This window comes from Heterodontus francisci, chromosome 32 (assembly GCF_036365525.1).
Source record: "Heterodontus francisci isolate sHetFra1 chromosome 32, sHetFra1.hap1, whole genome shotgun sequence".
NCBI classification, from domain to species: Eukaryota; Metazoa; Chordata; class Chondrichthyes; order Heterodontiformes; family Heterodontidae; genus Heterodontus; species Heterodontus francisci.
The window spans coordinates 9,168,291-9,193,341 of NC_090402.1; the positions used below are offsets into that span (position 1 = coordinate 9,168,291).

The 25,051-nt window shown below is 43.7% G+C and overlaps 1 protein-coding gene across 1 annotated transcript in view; it reads right to left on the minus strand.

Annotated features, from left to right (window-relative positions):
* Nucleotides 1-25,051, minus strand: part of col27a1b (collagen, type XXVII, alpha 1b) — a 592,171-nt gene that overhangs the window by 315,732 nt on the left and 251,388 nt on the right. The window contains exon 13 of the mRNA XM_068012172.1: nucleotides 22,999-23,052. Within this exon, the coding sequence (XP_067868273.1) occupies nucleotides 22,999-23,052 (54 nt within the window). The remainder of the gene's footprint in view (nucleotides 1-22,998; nucleotides 23,053-25,051) is intronic.

Sequence of the window (25,051 nt, forward strand, 5' to 3'; positions counted from 1 at the left end):
TTCTATGCGCCAGGTCTCTATACATGATGGACAGAAAACCCAATTGCTAAGCTTTGTTAGGATGGAAAAACATTGCAAACTGACTCTATGATAGGTTCCCTCAGCTCTGAGCTTTTTTTTATTCTATCGTGGGATGTGGGGGCATCATTGGCAAGGCCAGTATTTGTTGCCCATCCTTAATTGCCCTTGACAACTGAGTGGCTTGTTAGGCCATTTCAGAAGGGCAGTTAAGAATCAACCACATTGCTGTGGGTCCGGAGTCACATGTGGGCCAGACCAGGTAAGGACAACAGATTTCCTTCCCTGAAGGAAATTAGTGAACCAGATGGGTTTTTACAACAATTGATGGTAGCCTCATTGCACCATTGCTGAGACTAGCTTTCAATTCCAGATTTTTAAAACTAAACAGCTGCTGTGCTGGGATTTGAACCCACGTCTGCAGGGCATTAGCCTGAGGCTCTGGATTACTAGTCCAGCGACATTACAACACCACCACCATCTCCCCTCGTACAGGTCCAGAGTTAGGTCACCCTGGAGAACGGTAAACACAAAGAGGCAGCAATTTTGCCACAACTTTCAAATAAAGGACTTGCATTTATAGAGCGACCTTTCATGACCTCTGGACATCCCAAAGCACTTTACACTCAATGAAGTAGTTTGAAGTGTAGTCACTCTTGCAATGCAGGATACAGGGCAGCCAATTTGCACACAGCAAGCTCCCACAAACAGCAATGTGGTAAGGACCAGATCATTTGCTTCACGGACGTTGGATGAAGCACAAATATTGGCCAGGATTTTTTGGTTGAACTTCTCATTTAAAAAACAGATTTGGAATAAATGATGTAGAAATGTATGACAACACCTATCCTGTGCTTTTTCCAGATTTTATGTTGCTACGTGAGCGCACCATATAAACAGCTGTTCAGGATTGCTCGGGGATCAGCAACAAGTGAACTTTACTATGAAGGGAGTAGCAAGAGGATCAAAATAAACAATTTTAAGGCTCATTTATGTAACTATTTTCTGAATACGTTTTCGTCTCTCTGCTGTCACATCGGTTTTCATCAGTTTTTTTAAAATTGGGAATTGCTCTGCAGCTTTTGTTCTTATTTTCGACAGGATCCAATATTGCCTGCAAAGAGATTACACAGGAAAACTCTATACATGTAAGCTAGTAGGAGGATGAAGACCAGTGGACAGATGCCAGGCATCTAATGAAGACTCTAAGGCAGGAAACATTGACCATTTTGAGAAGATTTTGCCTCAGCTTTAATGGTTTCCTGGACAGTAAACATTGAGCCTTCACCTTGGCTGCAACACAAGTGTTTTCCCCCATCCTTTCCAAAGATTGTAAGATATTTTGTTTCTCCATTGCATCCTTCCCTTTAATTGTCTGCATCCTGTAATTTTCATTCCATGGCAACTTTCTGCTTCTATCGCTCTCTGTAAATGACAAATCTACATTGAGCTGTGAAAAATTATGCAAAGGGACAGACACATGAAAACTGCATACTACCATCATATCACCAGTCTGGGCAGGTTCGTGTACCCAGTTCTACTGATTGACACCAATGTAGGAAAACCAGCCTCATGGGACTGAATATTAATTATGGATCTCATCTATATGAGGAAATTGTGGGTTTTACATTATGAACATTCCTACCTACAGCAGGAACAATTCCCCATAGAGTTTTTAGTTAATTAGCAGGTTAAGAATTAAAACAAAAATCACACTAATGCACACCAAATTTCTGTTTATTCAGCAGGAGTAAAGTCAAATCACTGGAGGCAGTATTTGTTTAGATAACTGCATGGTATTGGTGTTTCACTACCTAGATACCATTAAAGGGTAATCCTACAGATCTCCTCTTCAATTAAAAGGCAGGAGCTAAAGATCCAATTATTAACCTGTACAAACGGCGAAGAGTCTGGGTCCTTTCTACAAAATAAGGTACAATGTCGAGTATTTCAGATGTCAAGCTGTGCGTTTAAGAAGTAAATACATTAGCACTACACTATTAAAACCAAACTAATTTCATAAATGTTAGGCCACAGTAGAATGTAACATGTTCATGGACAAGGAGGCTTGGACATTTGGGGTGAACTTATTTTCCGAAGTTGGGGTGGGAGGTGTGGGGGCTAGTGACAGGGAATCATCCCTGCACCAGAAATGAGAGACCCAAGATGCATCCGATATTGGGCATCAGGCCTCATTGCTATGGAGCTGAAGAGGTGCAGACAGAAACAGGCAGCTCGCCTGCATTGCAGGATTGAAGATGTTTCCAGTTTCAATGCTGTGACTCACCAACAACAACAAATTGCATTTATATAGCACCTTTAACATAGTAAAACATCCCAAGGCCTTTCACATGAGCTTTATCAAAGTTTGACGCCGAACCATGTAAGGAAATATGAGGACAGATGACTAAAAACTTGGTCAAAGAGGTAGGTTTTAAGGAGCATCTTAAAGGAGAGAGAGAGAGAGGAGGAGAGGTTTAGGGAGGGAATCCCACAGCTTAGAGCCCAGGCACCTGAAGGCTGTACAATTAAAATCGGGGATGCACAAGAGGCCAGAACTGGAGGAGCGCAGAGTTCTCGCAGGCTTTAATGGCTGCAGGAGGTTACAGAGATAGGGAGAGGTGAGGCCAAGAAGGGATGTGAAATCAAGGATGAGAAGCTTAAAATAAAGACATATCTGGACCAAGAGCCAATGTAGGTCAGCGAGCACAGGGGTGATGGGTGAATAGGACGGTGCGAGTTTGGGGATACGGGCACTGCGGCTTCTACACATACAAGAAAGCACATTTTAAAATTTTACCTTGTTCATTGCAATTTACTATGTGGTCCCTTTGAGGAGTGGGTCTTAGGCCACACATAGACATGGCAAGGCTAACCAATCTTGTGATGGGGTCTCAGACCTAGGCCCAACCATCTTCAGCTGCTTCATCAATGACCTTCCTTCAATCATAAGATCAGAAGTGGGGATGTTCGCTGATGATTGCACAATGTTCAGCAGCATTCACAACTCCTCAAATACTGAAGCAGTCCGTGTAGAAATGCAGTAAGTCCTGGATAATATCCAGGCTTGGGCTGATAAGTGGCAAGTAAATTTGCGCCACACAAGTGCCAGGCAATGACCATTTCCAACAAGAGAGAATCTAACCATCTCCCCTTGACATTCAATGGCATTACCATCATTGAATCCCTCACTATCAACATCCTTGGGGCTACCATTGACCTGAAACTGAACTGGAGTAGCCATATAAATACCATGAGTACAAGAGCAGGTCAGAGGCTAGGAATCCTGAGGCAAGTAACTCACCTCCTGACTCCCCAAAGCCTGTCCACCATCTACAAGGCACAAGTCAGGAGTGTGATGGAATACTCTCCACTTGCCTGGATGGGTGCAGCTCCAATAACACTCAAGAAGCTCGACACCATCCAGAACAAAGCAGCACACTTGATTGGCACACCATCCACAAACATTCACTCCCTCTACCACCGACGCACTGTGGCAGCAGTGTGTACCATCTACAAGATTCACTGCAGCAACGCACCAAGGCTCCTTCGACAGCACCTTCCAATCCCGCAACCTCTACCACCTCGAAGGACAAGAGCATGGGAACAGATGCATGGGAACATCACCACCTGCAAGTTCCCGTCCAAGTCACACACCATCCTGACTTGGAACTATATCACTGTTCCTTTACTGTCGCTGGGTCAAAATCCTGGAACTCCCTTCCTAACAGCACTGTGGGCGTACCTACCCCACATGGACTGCAGCGGTTCAAGAAGGCAGCTCACCACCACCTTCTCAAGGGCAATTAGGGATGGGCAATAAATGCTGGCCTGGCCAGCGACGCCCACATCCCATGAATGAATAAAAAAAAAAGACAGGGGTTATCCCCCTTATTTGCATTTGCAAAATGCCTAACGTCTGTGTCACTGCATGCTAATTTCTGGGTTTTTAACAATATGCCGGGCAGCGCTCATTCGACTCATAACAAGCTGAACAACTTTACTTTAATGCCTTACCCTAATGTCATGCCCACTCTGCAACTGAACAAATTATCATCGTATTGGACTACAGTTCCCATTACTCTACATATGTGTCTATTCAGTAATCGAGAAGTATAAATGCCAGGTAGATTTTTTTTCACCCTTTACAGCCACTTTTGAAAGATTTAGTTTGGCTTTGATACTGTTGCGAACCATGAGTGCAGTCTGCTTTGTTATCAACCCCATCAGCATGAATAAAATATCTATCTTCACCCTGAAAATGCAAGATACGCTTTCAGAAATCAAGGATGCTTCTGTGGTTCCCTGCAAATGTGATGCTTTTAACTTTGTAAGTGCCAGCTTTGCTCAGAAGGTTGCCTCTAGCAGGTTCAAGCCCCTCTCCAGGACTTCAGCACACAATTTAGGGTAATGCTGCACTGCCTGTGGCTGTTTCTCAGCCGAGGCATTAAGCTAAGGCTCCACCTGGTTGTTGCACTGGGTCATAGGAATGTCTATGAAACTATTCAAAGAAGGGCAGGGAGCTCACTCCATACCCTGCCCACAACTCATCTGCTGTCTGAAAATTGGCTGTCAGATTTGTCTTCATAAGAGCAGTGACAGCATTTCAAATAAAGTTCATTGGTTTGAGACTGAACCAGACCGTTTCCATCCTTGGTGTTGTATTTGACCTCAAGATGAGCTTCTGACCATATAATCGCACCATCACTAAGACCGTTTATCTCCACCTCCGTAACACTGCCCAACTCTGCCCATGTCTTAGCTCATCTGATGCTGAAACGTCCATCCATCCCATTGTTACCTCTAGACTTGACTATTCTAACACACTCTTATCCTGCCTCTCACATTCTACCCTCTGTAAACTTGAGGTCATCCAAAACTCTGCTGCCCGTGTCCTAACTCGCACCAAGTCCCATTCAATCATCACCTCTGAGCTCGCGGACTTACACTGGCTCCCAGTTAAGCATCGCCTCAAATTTTAAAATCTGCATCCTGGTTTACAAATCCCTCTATGGCCTCACCCCTCCCTATCTCTGTAATCTCATCCAGCCCTGCAACCCTCCAAGATATCTGTGTTCTTCTAATTCTGGCCTCTTGAGCATCTCTGATTTTGATCACTCCACCATTGGCGGCCGTGCCTTCAGCTGCTGGGCCCTAATCTCTGGAATTCCCTCCCTAAACCTCTCCACCTCTCTTTCCTCCTTTAAAACACTCCTTAAAACCTACCTCTTTGACCAAGATTTTGGCCACCTGCCCTAATATCTCCTTATGTGGCTCAGTGTCAAATTTTGTTTTATAATGCTCATGTCTTAGGCCATTTTATTAAAGGTGCTATATAAATAGAAGTTGTTGTTGTTTGAAGTACTTTGGGATGTCCTGAAGGCATGATAAGGATTGATATAAATACAAGTCTTCCTTTCTCTCTGGCCTATAAACTTTGTTAGTATTCAGATGACAAACTGCTATTGCTGCAACAAACACTAATGTCATAATAATAAAGTGACTCAAATATTAGGGATACTTTTGATGCGCCAATGTTAATTCTAAACAAATCAGAAAAGTGATGCTTTCCTGCCTGTCACTTTATGTCCTCTTCTTCTCCACAATTTTCTGTTCTTTATTTACATTTACTTCTGTCTCTTTTGCCCAACAATTCATTTTTGGAGATGGAAGTATCTTTGGTTAGCCATAAACAGTCTTTAAAGGCAGTCAACAAATCTGAAGATTGTCGAGGTTTTTTTTTAAATCGTACTGGAAATATATCATGGGAAATGGCTATTCACTAATTTGAATTAATCCACAGCTTTGGGATGCGCAGTGAAAATGGCCAATGTTACCTTTACTAATATGGTAGTTGGAAAATATACCACACACGTTTCAGGAAAAGGTGTGCGATAAAGTTCCTTGATTACTGAGAAGCTGCCATTAATAATATGTGCTCTATAAGAGCGTATTATCCAAAGGGACTGTCATAATATCAGGAACAAGATCCACTGAGATATCCTTGTTTACGAGTAATTCCGAGAGCTTTTGCCTTTCTAGCATGATTAGACACAAACATACCATTACCTCAATCTGGATACTATTACAGTGAGTACACAGTTCAATGACTGTCACTAAACCACCGCTGGCTAAATTCTCTAGCAAGTTCAAAGTGTTCCTTGATGCAAATCACAAAACAGTGACTAACAAAATCCATGCAAATAATTTCAACATGGATCGAAACCTCCAATCATTTTTTACTTGGTGAATAGAGACGCCAGTTACAGGCTAGAAAAGAAAGGAATCGTTTGCAAACTGCAGACTAGATTAATTAAATAATTCCCCGACATGATGTTTACTTCACCGCAGTTGTTTGGCTTAAGGTGTTGTCCAGCTCTAAAACAGATACATGGAAACACTGGCCTGGATTTTATAATCTTGCCGTTGATTTCCGTGGCGCGATGAAAAAACGGCAGCCTGCGCCATAGAGCTGCCGCAATCTTCCGTGCGGCGGCTCATTTAAATAGCCAGAGCGGGCCGCCCCCACCCCAATCATGTGGAAGGGGTGGGCTGTCCATCCCCGGCAAAGGCCTGTGCGCAGGCGCTGACACCATTATTAAAAGGGGTTCGCCCTACCGGGAAATTTAATTCTTTAAAGTTAAATGGAATTAAAATAAATAAATAAATATATCTCTTTTGCTCCTCTGCCATTCCCCCAATAACAATTGATTTAATTATTAGCCCTTCCCCCACCAAAACATTTATCTTTACCATCTGACTTCACCCCACCCCCAGCAAACTGCACAAACTTTCAACTACAACCCTTCCCACCATCCCCTCCACCCTTGACGCTAATTTGAACCCTTTCACCACCCTACTCCTCACAAGTGTCCCGCCTTGTTTACCCGGACAGGATATGAAGGCACGGGACATCAGCAGGCGACGGGAGATTGATTAGTTCACTTATTTTAATTTATTTAAATATGTAATTTGCAGTCCCATTGCCGAGCAGCGGAGAGGGAGGGGGGGTCTGACACGAGGCCTTGCCACCGCCGGTAATATTGGGCCGAGTCCTCTCGGCGCGGGCTGCATGGCGACCCTCTCCTGGAGGCATTTTCCCCCCGACCCCGCGCCACGAAACCCGACGTCAGGTGGTCAGTAAAATCCAGCCTATTGGGGTAATTTTAGGAAATGATTCTCCCAGTGCGGAGCCTTTAGATTTGGGCATGCACAAACTTTCCACCCACTAATGTTAATGGAAAGATAATGTTGGATAGTGGCACAAGAATTTCTCTTATGCTCCTCCCAGCACACTCTGTTCTGGTCACGCAGCAAAATAAAATTATCATTAGTGCGACTGTCATATTTGAGAAGAATTGCTATCTCAAATCACAGAGCTCCGAGTTGGCACCAGGGATGTGTTTCTACTCTATGTTTCCACTCTGACATGGCACGGACGTAGCAACAAGTTAAAGGGAAATCTGAATTAACAATTTAAACTATAGATTATCATTTGTTGTACTGAACAAATTAAGCTTTTAATGACGATTTACTCACTGAGAAATGATGGTGGGTAACAACAGCAGACTCAACCCTTAGCCCTTCTTTGCATCCTTTTAGCTTAGCACTAGAAGCACAGCACTCAGCTCCTCTGGGTGCTCCGGCCTACCTTTATCCCTCAACCAACATCACAAAAAACAGACTATCTGGTCATTTAGCTCATTGCTGTTTGTGGGATCTTGCTTTGTACATTTTGGCTCTCTTCTTCCTTACGTTACAAGTGTGGCTATACCTCATGGTCTGTGAAGCTTTGTGGGTCATCCTGAAAATTATTTCTTCGGATCTCTACCCCAAAACCCTTCATACCTCCACCTGCGAGAAAACCTTCCAAAAACCAACCTCCTCTAACTCTCAGCTTTAGCTCAGTCATTATTCCTTTAATAGTTTGTCACGCTAGGCCCCCATCTGCCAAGAATGAGGCACATCAATTTTGTTGTGAACATTGATTTTTAAACTGTTGTTGGAGTGAGGAAATGACTTGTTAAAATGATCAGCCTCGGCTGGAAAAAAAAAACATTTACATACTAACAGACATCGAAGGTGAGGAAGTGCATTCCAGGGCCTGCCATGTCATTCATTGGAATTCTCTACCCCAGAGGGTTGTGGATGTTCCATCATTGAGTAGATTTAAGGACAGATTTTTGGTTCTCTAAGGGAATCGAGGGATATAGGGAACGGGCGGAAAAGTGGAGTTGAGGCAGAAGATTAGCCATGACCGTTATGAATGGCGGAGCCGTTTGGTCTATGAGGGGCCGTGTGGTCTACTCCTGCTCCTATTTCTTACGTTGCTATAAGATTGTTACAGGCATCAGTTTTGGAACCGGGGGGGATCTGTACCGATGGGACGGTCTCCACCTGAACCGATCTGGAACCAGTGTTCTAGCGAAACGGATAAATAGGGTGGTCTCTCGGACTTTAAACTAGTGACTCGGGGGGAAGGAAAAGGGAAAATGACAGGGAGTATGATAAATAAAAAGGTAAGCAGCAGGCTAACATGTGTGCAGGAGGGTTTAAGTTCAAGGCAAACGATGAAAGAAGCAGAAAGGAAGGATAACTCAAGAGTTATTATTAGAGATGTTGGGAATCATGAGGGTAAGAAAGCTAGCATAAAGGCACTTTACCTGAATGCTCGTAGCATTCATAACAAGGTTGATGAGTTAACGGCACAAATCATCGCGAATATATATGATTTGGTAGCCATTACAGAGACATGGTTGCAGGTTGGTCACGACTGGGAGTTAAATATCCAGGGGTACCAGACTATTCGGAAGGACAGACAGGAAGGTAAGGGAGGTGGTGTAGCTCTGATACTCAAGGACGACATCAGGGTGGTGCTGAGAGATGATATAGGTTCTATGGAGAATGAGGTTGAATCCATTTGGGTGGAAATTATAAACTCTAAGAAGAAAAAGTCATTGATAGGCGTAGTCTATAGGCCACCAAATAATAACATCACATTGGGGCGGGCAATAAACAAAGAAATAACTAATGCCTGTAAAAATGGTACGGCAATTATCATGGGGGATTTTAATCTACATGTAGATTGGTCGAACCAGCTCAGTCAGGGTAGCCTTGAGGAGGAATTTGTTGAGTGTATCCGTGATAGTTTTCTTGAACAGTATGTAATGGAACCGACGAGGGAGCAAGCTATCCTAGATCTAGTCCTGTGTAATGAGACAGGAATAATTAATGACCTCATGGTTAGGGATCCTCTTGGAAGGAGTGATCACAGTATGGTTGAATTTAGAATACAGATGGAGAGTGTGAAGATAAAATCCAATGCCAGGGTCCTGTGCTTGAACAAGGGGGCCTACAATAGAATGAGGGAGGACTTGGCTAAAGTGGACTGGAAACAAAGATTTTACAGTGGGACAGTTGACGAGCAGTGGAGGACTTTCAAAGCAATTTTTCAAAGTGCTCAGCAAAAGTATATTCCAGTGAAAAGGAAGGACTGGAAGAAAAGGGGTAATCTGCCATGGGTGTCTAAGGAAATAAGGGAGGCTATCAATTTGAAAAAGAAGGCATACAAAGTGGCCAAAAACAGCATGAAACTAGAAGATTGGGAAAACTTTAAAGGTCAACAGAAAGCTACAAAAAGAGCTACAAAGAAAAGTAAGATGGAACATGAGAAAAAACTAGCACAGAATATAAAGACAGATAGCAAAAGTTTCTATAAATATATAAAACGAAAAAGAGTGGCTAAAGTAAACGTTGGTCCTTTAGAGGATGAGATGGGGAATTTAGTTATGGGATATGATGAAATGGCCGAGGCATTGAACAGGTATTTTGTATCGGTCTTCTCAGTGGAGGACATTAATAACATGCCAGTAATTGACAAAAAGACGAACGTAGGTGAGGACCTGGGAACAATCATTATTATGGAAGAGGTAGTGTTGGGCAAGCTAATGGAGCTAAGGATTGATAAGTCTCCTGGCCCTGATGGAATGCATCCCAAGGTACTAAAAGAAATGGCGGGAGAAATAGCAGGTGCACTGACGGTAATTTTCCAAAATTCGCTGGACTCTGGGGTAGTCCCAGTTGATTGGAAAACAGCAGATGTGACGCCACTGTTTAAAAAGGGAGGAAGACAAAAGATGGGGAATTATAGACCGGTTAGCTTAACCTCTGTAGTGGGGAAGATGCTTGAGTCTATTATCAAGGAAGAAATAGCAGGGCATCTCGATAGAAATTGTCCCATTGGGCAGACACAGCATGGGTTCATGAAGGGCAGGTCATGCTTGACAAATCTTTTGGAATTCTATGATGACATTACGAGCAAGGTGGACAATGGGGACCCAGTGGATGTGGTGTACCTAGATTTCCAAAAGGCCTTCGACAAGGTGCCGCACAAGAGGCTGCTGCATAAGATAAGGATGCATGGCGTCAGGGGTAAAGTATTAGCATGGATAGAGGATTGGTTGACTAACAGGAAGCAGAGAGTGGGGATAAATGAGTGCTATTCTGGGTGGCAATCAGTCACTAGTGGTGTGCCTCAGGGATCGGTGTTGGGACCGCAATTATTTACAATTTATATAGATGATTTGGAGTTGGGGACCACGTGTAGGGTGTCAAAGTTTGCAGATGACACTAAGATGAGTGGCAGAGCAAAGTGTGCAGATGACTGTGAAACTTTGCAGAGGAACATAGAAACATTGAGTGAGTGGGCAAAGGTCTGGCAGATGGAATACAATGTTAATAAATGTGAAGTCATTCATTTCAGTAGGAGTAACAGGAAAAAGGATTATTACTTGAATGGTAAAAAGTTGCAGCATGCTGCAATGCAGAGGGACCTAGGTGTCCTTGTGCATGAATCGCAGAAGGTTGGTCTGCAGGTACAGCAAGTAATTAGGAAGGCAAATGGAATTTTGTCCTTCATTGCTAAAGGGATTGAGTTTAAAAGCAGAGAGGTCATGTTGCAGCTGTATAAGGTACTGGTGAGGCCGCACCTGGAGTACTGTGTGCAGTTTTGGTCTCCTTACTTGAGAAAGGATATACTGGCACTGGAGAGGGTGCAGAGGAGGTTCACTAGGTTGATTCCGGAGTTGAGGGGGTTGGCTTATGAGGAGAGACTGAGTAGATTGGGATTATATTCATTGGAATTCAGAAGAATGAGGGGGGATCATAGAAACATATAAAATCATGAAGGGAATAGATAAGATACAAGTAGAGAGGATGTTTCCACTGGCAGGTGAAGCTAGAACAAGAGGGCATAGCCTCAAGATTAGAGGGAGCAGATTTAGGACTGAATTAAGAAGGAACTTCTTCACCCAGAGGGTTGTTAATCTATGGAATTCCTTGCCCAGTGAAGTAGTTGACGCTTCTTCAGTAAACGTCTTTAAAGCTAAGGTAGATATCTTTTTGAACAATAAAGGAATTAAGGGATACGGTGGGAGCGCGGGTAAGTGGATCTGAGTCCACGAAAAGATCAGCCATGATCTTATTGAATGGCGGAGCAGGCTCGAGGGGCCGGACGGCCTACTCCTGCTCCTAGTTCTAATGATCTTATGATCTGCGCCACTGGAAACATAATGGCTTCAAATGGTGGTTACCAGCATATGATGTAATAATGCTTCACAGAACTCCATCATGCCACACAAACACTAATACATTAAAAAAAAATCATTTCTGATATAATTGCAAAGATATAAACTTAGAAACTGCTGTTGGTAATATTACCCAACAAAGACCTAATGTATTTCTATGACAGTCCTGTGACCACTTCAACACAGACATCAATCTGCTTCTTTTCAAGTGGGTTAATGTTTATGTCAAAATTGCAAACAAAGGAACGTCAAGCAACAAACCAAATGTTCTTTCACTAGTAATCAAAAGTAATTTCTACACAATAAATCTTCATTCCTTTCCAGATATGGCAACAATGCAACATTAAGAGCATTAAGTGGCGCAGTGGTTAGCACCGCAGCCTCACAGCTCCAGGGACCCGGGTTCGATTCCGGGCGCTGCCTGCGCGGAGTTTGCAAGTTCTCCCTGTGTCTGCGTGGGTTTCCTCCGGGGGCTCCGGTTTCCTCCCACAAGCCAAAGACTTGCAGGTTGATAGGTAAATTGGCCATTAGCAATTGCCCCTAGTATAGGTAGGTGGTAGGGAAAATATAGGGATAGGTGGGGATGTGGAAGGAATATGGAATTAGTGTAGGATTAGTATAAATGGGTGGTTGATGGTCGGCACAGACTCGGTGGGCCGAAGGGCCTGTTTCAGTGCTGTATCTCTAAACTAAACTAAACTAAATTTAAATGGATTCGGATTTTATGTCCTTTTAATAGACAGGGATCCAAAGCATAAAATTAGCTACACAATAATTAACTGGAAATAAAGTATTGGGATATTGAAGCTAGACTACTAATGAAGTGTTCTTCTGAAAAACATTGCTTTGAGGCCACAGAGCACCAGTCTTCCAGTTAACATACAGCTTCTTGGTATTTTCATTCGATCTTTATTCACACTTTCTTAGACAAACAAACTAAAATCTACCAAAGGCTTCATTACTGTTGGAACCCAAGCAACAATATTTGTGGTTAGGCAGATTTGTTTAAAGAAAAAACAAATGGCCATTACCATATAGATTAATGCATGTGCAAAATCCCAAACTACTTTGAGCAGCTGGTGCAGATTCAAGATCATTGCCATATTGAGCATTCGTTGCAGAATTTGAATGAGTAGATCTTCAATATCATTAAGTGAACAAAAAACTGATTAATATCTTGATATTCTGGGGTCTGAAGTAGGTATGAGGCGCATATTGGGTGGAAAAGGGCCCTTCACATTCCAAAGCGCCGGATTTATAATCCTGATTGGCACAAATATCACACATTCATTAGAATGCAAAACCATGGTCCCATTCCAAGTCAGGGCTCAGCTCATCAGGTCCAAGCAATAAGACACAGATGGAGCTGGGGAACAGAGCACAATAAGGCCAGCTTGTGCAGAACAATGAAGCTAGGGAGCAGAGTGCAGTGGGGAGCTGGGGAATGGAGCACAGATGGGAAGGCACAGAGCAGAACACAATGGGGGTCCAGGCACCGCAGGGACTGGAGTGCATTGTCAACGCCGAGAATGGCATTTTAATTTGAGTTTTACGTTTATTTCTGGTTTTAATAAAGTTATTTTAAAAATATAAGTATGTTTATAAAGGGGTCCTGAGGAATAAAGGCCCCCTCGTCATGAAAAATATAAAGAAAAGAAGAAAAAAAAAATGGGGGTCCAGGGAGCAGAACCAGAAAGAGTTATTTTCCAATTGGTCAGTGTACCTATTTATTTATCTAGCTAGCTATATATATTAAACTGTTTTGCCTGTGCTCATAAAGTGTGAGAAAGTGTCCGTTGTACTTCAAGTTGCCGCACTTATAAAAGATTCCCACTTGAAATCTAGATTGGTTCATATTCAATAAAAAACAAAATCACGATCACTGTTAATGGAACAATGCCGATTGCCTCAAATATAACTAAACTCAATTCACAGACAGGAAAGATGCTAATGAACAAGTAACAGGAACCAGCACTGAACCCAAAACCAATCAATCAAATTCTTGGAAAGCGTACCCCCAGTGCTTTGATCACCTCCCAACATATCTTATTAGGAATTGTTCATGTTGAATTAGAGGGTATGCTTTTATATTGATCGTGACATTATTCAACACATTATATGCAAGAGCACATATATCCATTCTCATATGGACAAAGATTTAAAAACAAATTGGGTCTCCAGTTTCTTATATTTCTCTCTCGTCTCACACAATCGAATATTTTCTGGATCCCTCTTTACCTCTCTTTCACTCTGACGTTTTCTTTCTCGCCTTATGCCTGTTAAAAACTTTACCTAGATATCTTTGCAGCCCTCTATCTTTCTTCACTGACTCTTCAGAAGCGGATAGGGAGCAGATGAAAATCCCACAGGGAATGTCAGTCAGTCTAAGGCCCAGCAGATTTCCACTGATCCTGTTGGTCAGCTGCTTGATCGTTTGAAGTGGCAAGCGGCAGATGGTTGGTGGGGAAGGGCAACACGGGCTGCCTCCAGAAGGAAGCTCACCATGATAACACCAACCAGATAGAATCAGGGAATAGTACAGCACAGAAGGAGGCCATTTGGCCCGTCGTGACTGTGCCGGCTCTCTGCAAGAGCAACTTACCTCCTTCCACTCCCCTGCCTTTTCCCCGGAGCCCTGCAAATGTTTCTCTTCAGGTAATTATCTAATTAGTACCACCCGCACACCACACTCCGCCGCCCACCCATTCCCGCTCCCCCCCCCACCCCTTTCCCCATACCCCTGCACTGGGGGAGATCAGAACTAGGGGCCATAATTATAAGATAATCATTAGTAAATCCAGTAAGGAATTCAGGAGAAACTTCTTTATCCAGAGTAATTAGAATGTGGAACTCACGACAAGTAGTAGTTGAGGTGAATAGCATAGATCCATTTCAGGGAAAGCAATAAAAGAAATGTTGATAGGTGAGGTGAATTAGGGTAGGAGGAGGGTCCTATGGAGCATAAACACTGGCACAGACCAGCTGAGCTGAATGGCATGTTTCTGCATTGTATCTTCTATGTCATTCTATGTAATCATTTGTAATTCAATTTGAACATATATGGACATGAAGAAAAATAGTTGTTGAAGATATACTGACAAAGTAACATCTGCAAGGTTATAGAAGTGAAAGGTGTAGGGTTAAGCAAGTTACACTACAAATACTCAGGTGGGTATGAGAACATAGTGCATGAACAGAGTTCCGTGGGCCAGAGAATCATCTCAAACTCGACCACTTACGGTCAAAGGCTAAACCTGCGTCAGATCAAAGGTTGAAGCGAAGAAACAGGTGGTGACCCCCATGCCATGAAATAAAAATGAGCAGGATATCGGAGGTCAATTTGGGAGGAAATATTGAGAAGGTGTGGGTCTGTGTAGACTGGGTGTAAGTGCAAAACCTGTGGTGTAAACAACATCATTCAAATATTCAACTATATGTACACTGTATGACATCAGCTTTACACAAACACAGATTGTGCTCAAGAGTATAACCCCATGTATGTTGGGATTCACATGTAGCAACAGTGAAAAGCCCAAATTGTTAACTATGCTCAATTATTCACGAGTGCATCTTTAATGGTGGTGTTTAATATAACCAGAGGCTATGCTGTTTTATAATGGCAGGGATGTTACACTATGGAATATATAAAGTAAGTTATCAGAATGTCTTGAGCAATTTTCTGAACATCCATTCTGAAAATCATCCAAATCACTTTAAGCTCAAAACATTCAACGATACCTATAAACATTTACTACTTCCACAATCTTAACTGTTAACAATAAGCAAAGATTCCTAGCAGCCACCTAGTAGGCTTTGTTGATATAATAAAGTAATCTAACTAATATTAGGAATCACATGATGAAATGTATACATACCTTTATTGCCCACAGAAATGTTGGGTAGAATCTTGCTGCCTTTGAAAAATATTATTCCAGCGAGGACAAATGCAGGTTCCATCCCGATGGTCGGTGAGTCTTGTTCACCTGCGAGATCTTCCTGAGGCTGCCTCCAGGAGTCCATCCAATTAAAGACAGCGGGCAGGTTTCTGTGCCCACAGGCCCAATCAGAGGGCCTGAATCTTTGGAAGGCTGGTAGCCTCACTGGGGGAGGTGGGCGTTGCTCAGGCAGAAAGGAGCGCGCCAGGGCGCCTCAACATGGAGGGGACCTCGGAAGCGTGCTTAACCTTTCAAAAATAAAGAGGGCCGAAGCCAGTAGGCCCCTCGGAGTGGAGGGAAAACCCCTCTGGATGAACAGTTTGGGTTGTTGGTGCGGCCTTTCCTGCCATGGCCTCATCACTGTGGGGGTTGGGGGGGGGAATATCAGCCTCCAGCTCCGATGACTCCCCCAGCCTGCCACGGGAGGCTGCCTTCACTGAACTGCCAGCCTCAGCACTCAGCGAGAGGCATCTCCAATGCTGGGAAGATCCTAGCAGAATCCTCCCTCTTCCCCTCAAAAGGCCCTTCATGGTAATTTATTGGCTACCCTTTCCGATTTCCCTCCTGGTCCCCCCTCTGTGGGTCTCATAAGATTCCACCCTTCACTCCTAACCAAAATGTAAAACCCAACTAATTTGGAAGACAGCCCGTCAACTATGTTGAAACGTTATGTAAAATAAAAATTTTCCAATGCAAGAACAGCTAACTATAAATGTGAAATCCAAAACTTAACATGCTCAAAATAATACAATATGGCCAAAAACATACGGTAAAGAGCACTTTTTGTTTGAACTTTGTGTAAATGTGTATGCATGAGGGGTAACCAAACACAGGAACAAAGGAGCAGGAGTAGGCCATTCAGCCCCTCGAGCCTGCTCCGCCATTCGATAAGATCATGGATGATCTGATTGCGGTCTTAACTCCACTTTCCTGTCTGCCCCCCCCATAACCCTTGACTCCCTTGTCAATCAAAAATCTCTCTAACACAGCCTTGAATAAATTCAGTGACTCAGCCTCCACCGCTTTCTGGGGAAGAGAATTCCACAGACTAACAACCCTCAGAGAAAGAAATTCTCATCTCCATCTTAAAATGGAGACTCCTTATTTTTAAACTGTGTCCCCTAGTTCTAGTATCCCCCACTTCCCAGTATCCACCCTATCAAATCCCCACAGGATCTTATATGTTTCAATAAGATCACCACTCATTCTTCTAAACTCCAGTGGGTAACGGACCAACCTGTTCACCCTTTCTTCATACGTTCTGCATCCCAGGAACGGGTCGAGTGAACCTTCTCTGAACTGCCTCTAGACCAAAACTGTACACAATACTCCAGATGTGGGGCTGCATTTTAAGACCCCACCGCCGAAGTAGGCGGCGGGCGTAATAAAACACAGCCCGCGCACATGGCACCACGCCATGGAGCCACCGCGATTTCAAACGCAGTGGCTCATTTGCATGGCCTCAATGCCCACCCCCGCAATGACATGAAGGGAACGGGTGAGCCATCGCTGGCAAAGGCGTTCGGCGCTAACGCACAAGCACTGGCACCATTTTTAAAGAGCTTACGGCCCTCAGTGCACATTCAAAATTTAAATGGCCAGGTAAATTAAAGTTTCATATAAGTAAATACAATAACCATGCACCGTCCCACTGCCTCCCCCTCCAATGGCATATTCCTGCCCTTTTCCCCCCTGGAATATTGCAAATTTGATCATTCCCCCACCCCCCCACCAAAGTTCATTACCTTTGCCCTTTACCCCTTCCCATCACATCCCCCGACCAACCGGCATCGTTGTAACCCCGCTCCCCACCTCCAGCACAGAGAAAAAACCTCCTCCCCACAGATGTCGCGCCTCATTTCCCCGAACGGGGATTCGAAGGTGCAGCATTGTCTGCCGCCCGAATGAAGATTGGTGCAGCAATTAAGGAGGTGACGGGACCTTCATTAAATCAGGTATGTAAATTCATTTCCATATGTAAATCGTGGTCCTGCTGCTGAGTGGCGGGGCCACGAGGCCTTGCCGCTGCCGAGGTCGGTACGGGGTCTGCCGCCGTCAGGGTCAGTGGCAGGCCTCTGCCATACCGATCTTCATTGCCACCCTGCCACAATTCCCCGACGGCGGGAGGGGGCTTTAGAATCTGGCCCGTGGTCTCACCAAAGTCCTGTACAGTTGCAGTAAAACTTCCCTACTTTTACACTCGGTTCCCCTCGCAATAAACGACAACATTCCATTTGCATTCCTAATCACTTGCTGTACCTGCATACTAACATTTTGATATTCATGTGACAGGACACTCAGATCCCTCTGTGCCACCAAATTCTGCAATCTCTCTCCATTTAAATAATATACAGCTTTTCTATTCTTCCTGCCAAAGTGGACAAGTTCACATTTTTCCATCTTATACTCCATCTGCCAAATTTTTGTCCACTCGCTTAATCTATCTATGTCCCTTTGTAGACTCTACTTCCTCTTGACAATTACTTTTCTATCTTGGTGTCATTGACAAATTTAACAACCAAACACTTGGCCCCTTCATCCAAGAGATTGATGTAGATTGTAAATAGTTGAGGCTCCAGCACTGATCCCTGTGGCACTCCACTAGTTACAGCTTGCCAACCTGAAAAAGATCCATTTATCACTACTCTCTGCTTCCTATTAGCTAACCAGTCCTTTATTCATGCTAATATGTTACCCCTACAACCATTGAATCATAGGCCATCTGATGCACAAAATAAGTACAAATTGTTTGTTAGAATAAAAGAAACCTCCAAACACACACACAGCCTAGCTACCCAACCTGAACCCGAGACCCAACTACACGTGTCGGGTTCAGGTTGGGTCTATATTCCGAGTCCAGCATTCAGGCTCAGGTTGGGTCGGGCTGGACGGTGCGGCTTCCGGGAAGTCACGGGATCAGGCTTACCCCCTGATTCCCCACAACTCCATCTGCAGGAATAGCCTGCTGCCGGAACGGATGAAGGATATTCGTGACGGGTCAGGTCGGGATGGGCGCAAAAAAAAATTTAAGGACTCAGGCTCGGGTCGGGTTTTAATTTTATACCCGAGCCAGGCTTTGCACACAATTACCAGCTAAGTAATTAAATGGAAGGGAAATTCTAAAACTCAAGGCCCAGGAATAGGCCTCGAGAAGAAAGTTTTATTGCAGACATTGGCAACTCTCAGAGACAACAGTGTGTGTGAGTTTATTTGCTGTGGTTGCAAACTTTGTTTTTGTTGCTTATTGCATTTGTATAAATTAGGCTTTAAAATCCAAACAGTAACTCAAACTACTTAAGAAAAAGTCCTTTGAGCAATAATTTTGGCTGCGATTCTAATGCTTGTTGCTTGGTAATTCACAGCTGTCTCCTGGCTGTTTCGTAAATGCCAAGTGGTGATTGGTTAGTACATTAGAATGCTTAATGTTAACGGGATATTTTATCCAATTTCACCTAAAATGCGACCGCTTTTGCACTGTAACGCCCTACAGACACATGGTACATTCAAGATTTTCCACACACACACTTTAGTTAGGCCACACTTAGAATATTGCGTGCAATTCTGGTCGCCACACTACCAGAAGGACGTGGAGGCTTTGGAGAGGGTACAGAAGTGGTTTACCAGGATGATGCCTGGTCTGGAGGGCATTAGTTATGAGGAGAGGTTGGATAAACTCGGATTGTTTTCACTGGAACGACAGAGGTGGAGAGGCGACATGATAGAGGTTTACAAAGTTATGAGCGACATGGACAGAGTGGATAGTTAGAAGCTTTTTCCCAGGGTGGAAGAGTCAGTTACTAGGGGACATAGGTTTAAGGTGAGAGGGGCAAAGTTTAGAGGGGATGTGCGAGGCAAGTTCTTTACACAGAGGGTGGCGAGTGCCTGGAACTTGCTGCTGGGGGAGGTGGTGGAAGCAGATACGATAGCGACGTTTAAGAGGCATCTTGACAAATACATGAATAGGATGGGAATAGAGGGATATGGGCCCCGGAAGTGCAGAAGGTTTTAGTTTAGGCAGGCATCAAGATTGGTGCAGGCTTGGAGGGCCAAATGGCCTGTTCCTGTGCTGTACTGTTCTTTGTTTGTTTGTTTGTTTTATAAGACAATACACCATACTCTCTCCAAAGAGGAAAGTGAATGGAACCGACCATTCTCCAACTAAAGCTGAAAAGCATTATACACTATAGCATCAGCCGTCATTGACCCAATTGAAGTATGTTCCAGCATAGACACAGACACTATGGGAGGAATTTTAACCACATTAAACAGGTGCGTTTGGGTTGGGTAAGGGGGTTAAAGCCTTGAAAATCAGAATTTCCACCCAAACCTGTCTCCAACCTTCCCACTTCCAGATTTAACTGAGGTGGGAAGGTGGATGGGTGACCAACCCATTCCAAAGAGGCGGATTGGCACTTTAATGTTTTTTATTACTTGTTCTTGGGATGTGAGCAGTGCTGGCAAGAGATGCATTTGTTGCTCATCCCTAATTGTCCTTGAGAAGGTGATGATGAGCTGCCTTCTTGAACTGCTGCAGTCCATGTGGCCTAGGTACAACTAGGTAAGGGAAGGAATGCCAGGATTTTGACCCAGCGACAGTGAAGGAACGGCAATATATTTCCAAGTCAAGATGGTGTATGACTTGGAGGGGAACTTGCAGGTGGTGGTGTTCCCACGCATCTGCTGCCCTTGTCCTTCTAGCTGCTGGAGGTCACGGGTTTGGAAGGCGCTGTCGAAGTAACCTTGGTGAGTTAATGCAGTGCTTCCTGTAGATGGTATACACTGCTGCCGCTGTGCGTTGGTGGTGGAGGGAGTGAATGCCACTTAAGGGCCCTTGCACACCTCCATGGATATTTTACCCATGGCAAGCAGGCATGCTGGGAACGTGAAAGGCTGCCTAGTGATAGCCGCTGGCCTTTCTGTGCACTGGGGGGAGTCGGGGGGGGGCATGGCAGTCGGGCACAGTGGGCCGCCCCCACCTCCCGACCCACCCCGGGACCCAAGATGCCCTCTATCCCCAAACAACCACTCCAGCCTCACCAGAGAAGGACCGATGTCCCTGGTCAGGCATGCCCAACTTACCTCATCTCCTGGTTCCATCTGGTCAGCTGGGCTGCAGTCCCAGCAGTGGCCAATGCTTCCGGTGGCACTGCTGGGACTAAGAGCTGCCAGCCTGCTGATTGGCCGGCAGCTCAACGAGGTGGGACCTCCTCCCTCAAGCAGGTGGAAGTCCCGCCTCTGGACAATTAAAGCCTGGGGACCCGTCAAATGTGGAACAGATCCCCGGGCGAGGCAGAAGAGGGTTCGCCACCGATTTCTACGTCGGTGGGGAATTCCCATCCACCTAAGGTAAAATCCAGCCCATTGTCGAATTAAAACTCCATAGCGTGTGGGGGAATCCCAACTGCCAGGTTGCCCGAACCTTACTGACACCCAGCTGCCCCACTCCCAGATGATCAGCTAAATGAAAATCTACGGCTATGTACATACAAAATAGGAGCAGGAGGCGGCTATAAGGCCAATGGAGTTTGTCCCTATTGACATGCATTCATCCACTATTTCACTCTTCAACTAGGGAACCGCTCAGTAGGGTGCAACCAGCATGGAAAGATTTGTGATGCAAATGCATCATTTTCACTATGTTGTTGTCTATGATCCTTCAACTGTACAGAAAATAAAGGCTTTGTTTCCAAGTGGCAATATAACTGACTCATGCTATGTCACGTGATGCATGTCTGGAAGGTGCTGTGCCATTAAGGTTGAGGAGAGTAGTGACTTTCTGATGGTTTATTCTCCCTCCAGGTCCCTGGTGATACTTAATTCATCCAGCTGAACTAACCCATATATAATATGGAGCAAAATGACATTAGCAAGACTTTAACAAGTAAAAAAAAAAAATCAGACTTGTTGGCAATGTTAATAAAGTCACGTTTGGAGTAAAGGATGGTCAGAACACTTCTTACTAACAGCACAAAAATATCAAATGGAAAATTATGGGTCACTGCCAATAATATTGAAGGAACTGTATTTTAGCATTCAAAAGATCTCAATGAAATAAATTAGACTCTGTTGGCGGCTGGACATTGCCAATGAGGGATATTATATTTCATTCAATTTTCATGTGTGGTGAATTCTTGTATTTATATACAGATATTCACAACACTACAAGAGCCAGGGTGTTTCACATATCCCTATTGCGAATGTAACTTTACATAGATTTCTCGCTTCTCCAGTCCAAAAAAAGGGCGACACATCTATAGACATCGCTTTAAAATTACAATTTTACAGCAGGATCATTGGGTGTTATTTGTGAATGGTCTTGCAGGACAGGTAACCTTTTTTGGGGGGAAATAACTGGAGGTTCCAGCACACTGCAGGTTGATCCATTCATCTTCTCCTTTGTTCACAATAGCTACACTAGCTGCCCAGCGTTGCCTGGGGTATCGCAGTACCCTCATATCATAAGCATGTAGGAAAGAATCCAAAAATATTAAACCAAATATTTGATTGACAAACATACAAAGTTACATTTAAGAATGCATTTGACCCAGCACTATTCAAATGGAAGGAGCCCATTGCTACCCTTACAAAACAGTCAAAAAGCTTTATTATTTTAACCAGATCTGAAGCAGAACGTTTACATGTGTAAAGTTAATTCTTAGCCTGTGTTGGGAGTGATTCTGATATTATATTCTAATAAGAGAACATAAACAAGTCTAAATAACTCACTGTCATTCTGTTAAATCATTTGGTGTGGTAACTAAAGTCTGCAACAGGCTGAAACAATTTGGGCTACTCTCAGTAATTTACAGTGTCCTATTCGCATTTTCCACTTCAAGGAAGCACCATCAAGTACGTGTGCAACTCAAAATGTAGAGTGACTCTCTACAATTGTATTTTTTCAAGCTGGATGTTTACATCAGGTCACTTTGGCTACCAGAAACTATTCACGTAAAATAAAACATGGTGTAAGCAGACCAACGCTATTGTCCATCTTGAAGGATGGAACAAATAGTCATATCTCTGATGATTACATATGAAGCAAAGAGATGGCTCAAACTATGTAGCCTCTTACATGAAGAGGCTGCATGGTGGAAAACATAACATAAGAAATAGGAGTTGGAGTCAGCCATTCGGCCCTTCGAGCCTGTTCTGCCATTCAACAAGATCATGGCTGATCTTCTACCTCAATCCAACTTCCCGCACAATCCACATATCCCTTAATTCCCCCAGTGCCCAAACATTTAATGAGCTCTGCCTTGAATACTGTACCACTGAGCATCTACAGCTCTCTGGGGTAGAGAATTCAAAGATTCACAACCCTTTGAGTGAAGAAATTTCTCCTCATCTCAGTCCTAAAAATCCTAAAAAAGACAATTCTTGGCAGGTAATGAAGAGGAATAATTGGAGAAGAAGAAAGCAAAATGTTCTACCAACATGTTAAGACACACATGCCAACTTACTGGGCTTCCGTCCAAGCCTGGTGATCCCCTCTCCCCAAAATTTCCTGGAAATCCCTGTAGAGAGGAGAAACATTTTATCAGCACAAAAAAATAGTTTCACAAGAATAAAGAAAATGGCATATTAATTTGAAATATTGACAGTGATTTTCTAAACATTTCAGTTCAGCTGCCTCCTCTGTATAGAACATCATTCTCATAGCTAGGTTTCCTTGAAGCAATAGCTTTTAGGTTAGGTTACATTCGGCAATTCTGTGCCACCATCAGGCAGCTGCGGTATTTTCCCTATGGGGCCCAGTGCAAAGGTTCAATTTGGCTCCCCTGCATTTCACCAGAAAATAATACGAAATGTTACCTGTCTAATCTGGTATTAAAATCGCACACATTTTGCCTGGAACCGGTTATACAATTCCTTTTGTAGCCCCGAAATTCGGTTGCCTCAAAATCCTCGTCCCCAAAGAACATAAACCAATCTTTTTAACCTTCCCTCAACACTTCAATTTCTGATAATTATAGTCATCTTTTAGAATTTGTTTTTAATGTGAGATGTGAGTTTTGCTGGACAACATTTATTGCCCATCCCTAATTGCCCTTGAACTGAATAGTTTACTAGGCCACTTCAGAGGACATTTAAGAGTCAACCACATTGCTGTAGGTCTGGAGTCACATGTAGGCCAGACCAGGTAAGGACAGCAGATTTCCTTCCCTAAAGGACATTAGTGAACCAGATGGGTTTTTACAAGAATGGTCACCGTTAAATGAGTTTTAATTCCAAATTTATCAATTGAATTCAAATTTCACCTGCAGTGGTGGGATTTGAACCCATGTCCCTAGAGCATTAGCCTGGGCTCTGGATTACAAGTCTAGTGACATTACCACTATGCTACTGCCTCCCCCTTTTATCCTAGCACTCCTTTTGGTCATTCTTGGGAGACTAGTATCCAGGAGTTGGTCCTTGCGTTTGTCCTACTAAACCCAGCTCCTTTCCTGCAGCAGAATAATGGTTCTGTTAGGGTAAATGCTCACGGATACTCGTCTCCCAGTAAAAGAATAATTTTAGTTACATTTCTATGTACCCTATCAAAGGGAGTAATATCCTTTCAGTAATTAGGTGACTGGGACAACACACAGTTATGTAGATGGATCTGACAACTGTTATACTTTGGAAGGATGAGGCGATTTTAGTGAGACAGATTGAAAGGCTGTATACACTTTTGTTTTTGGCTAATAAGCAGGTTTGGTCAATAAAATACATGCCCCTTATTGAAGGCTCACTCAGGGTGAAACCCGTCTACCACCAGCAGGACGAAACATGGTGAATCCCTGCTCCAGATCTTCTTCCCACTGACGTTCATAGGACGATAGTTCAAATTCTTTTTTGAGGTTTATTTCCTAGCCTCATTGTCACTTTTACTTAGTTTGAAATGAACATTTTGGCAATTTTTTCTGAGGCAGTGAAAAAGTACACTGCTGATTCACTATGAACCCATTTTGTCCTGCTGCCGTAAACCAATTTCACCCCCATTGCATTTTATTAGACTCATTGGGATAATTCTGACTTTGGATGAGGGCTTAAAATGACGGATATCAATATAGCTGCCAGTTATGCATCTCACCCAATTTTCATTTCCATCGACTTGCGACGTAGATACTCGGAGGGGTGAACAAAAGCTTGGTGGAAGCGGCGGATATTAAGGAGGGTATTAAAGGCAGAGAGGGAGGTGGAGAGGTTTAGGTAGGGAATTCCAGAGTTTGGGGCCGAGGCAGCTGAAGGCATGACTGCCAAAGATACGACGAAAGTAGGGGAGGCCAGAGTCAGGGCCACTCGGAGTGCAGGAACGCTGAATTTACCTTATATTATTTGTGACACCTGATGTTGGCTTAGATCGTCTAGGTAACAGAATTCTATGTAGCAGTGGGAAACAACAGACAACTTGAAAGCCTTTTATGGAGCATCACCCACCACTGCCTGACACGGAAATGATGGGGTATTTTCTGAGCATATACTTCAATAGAGTTATCTTGCCTGCTGCCAGCACCTATCAAAAAATAGCAA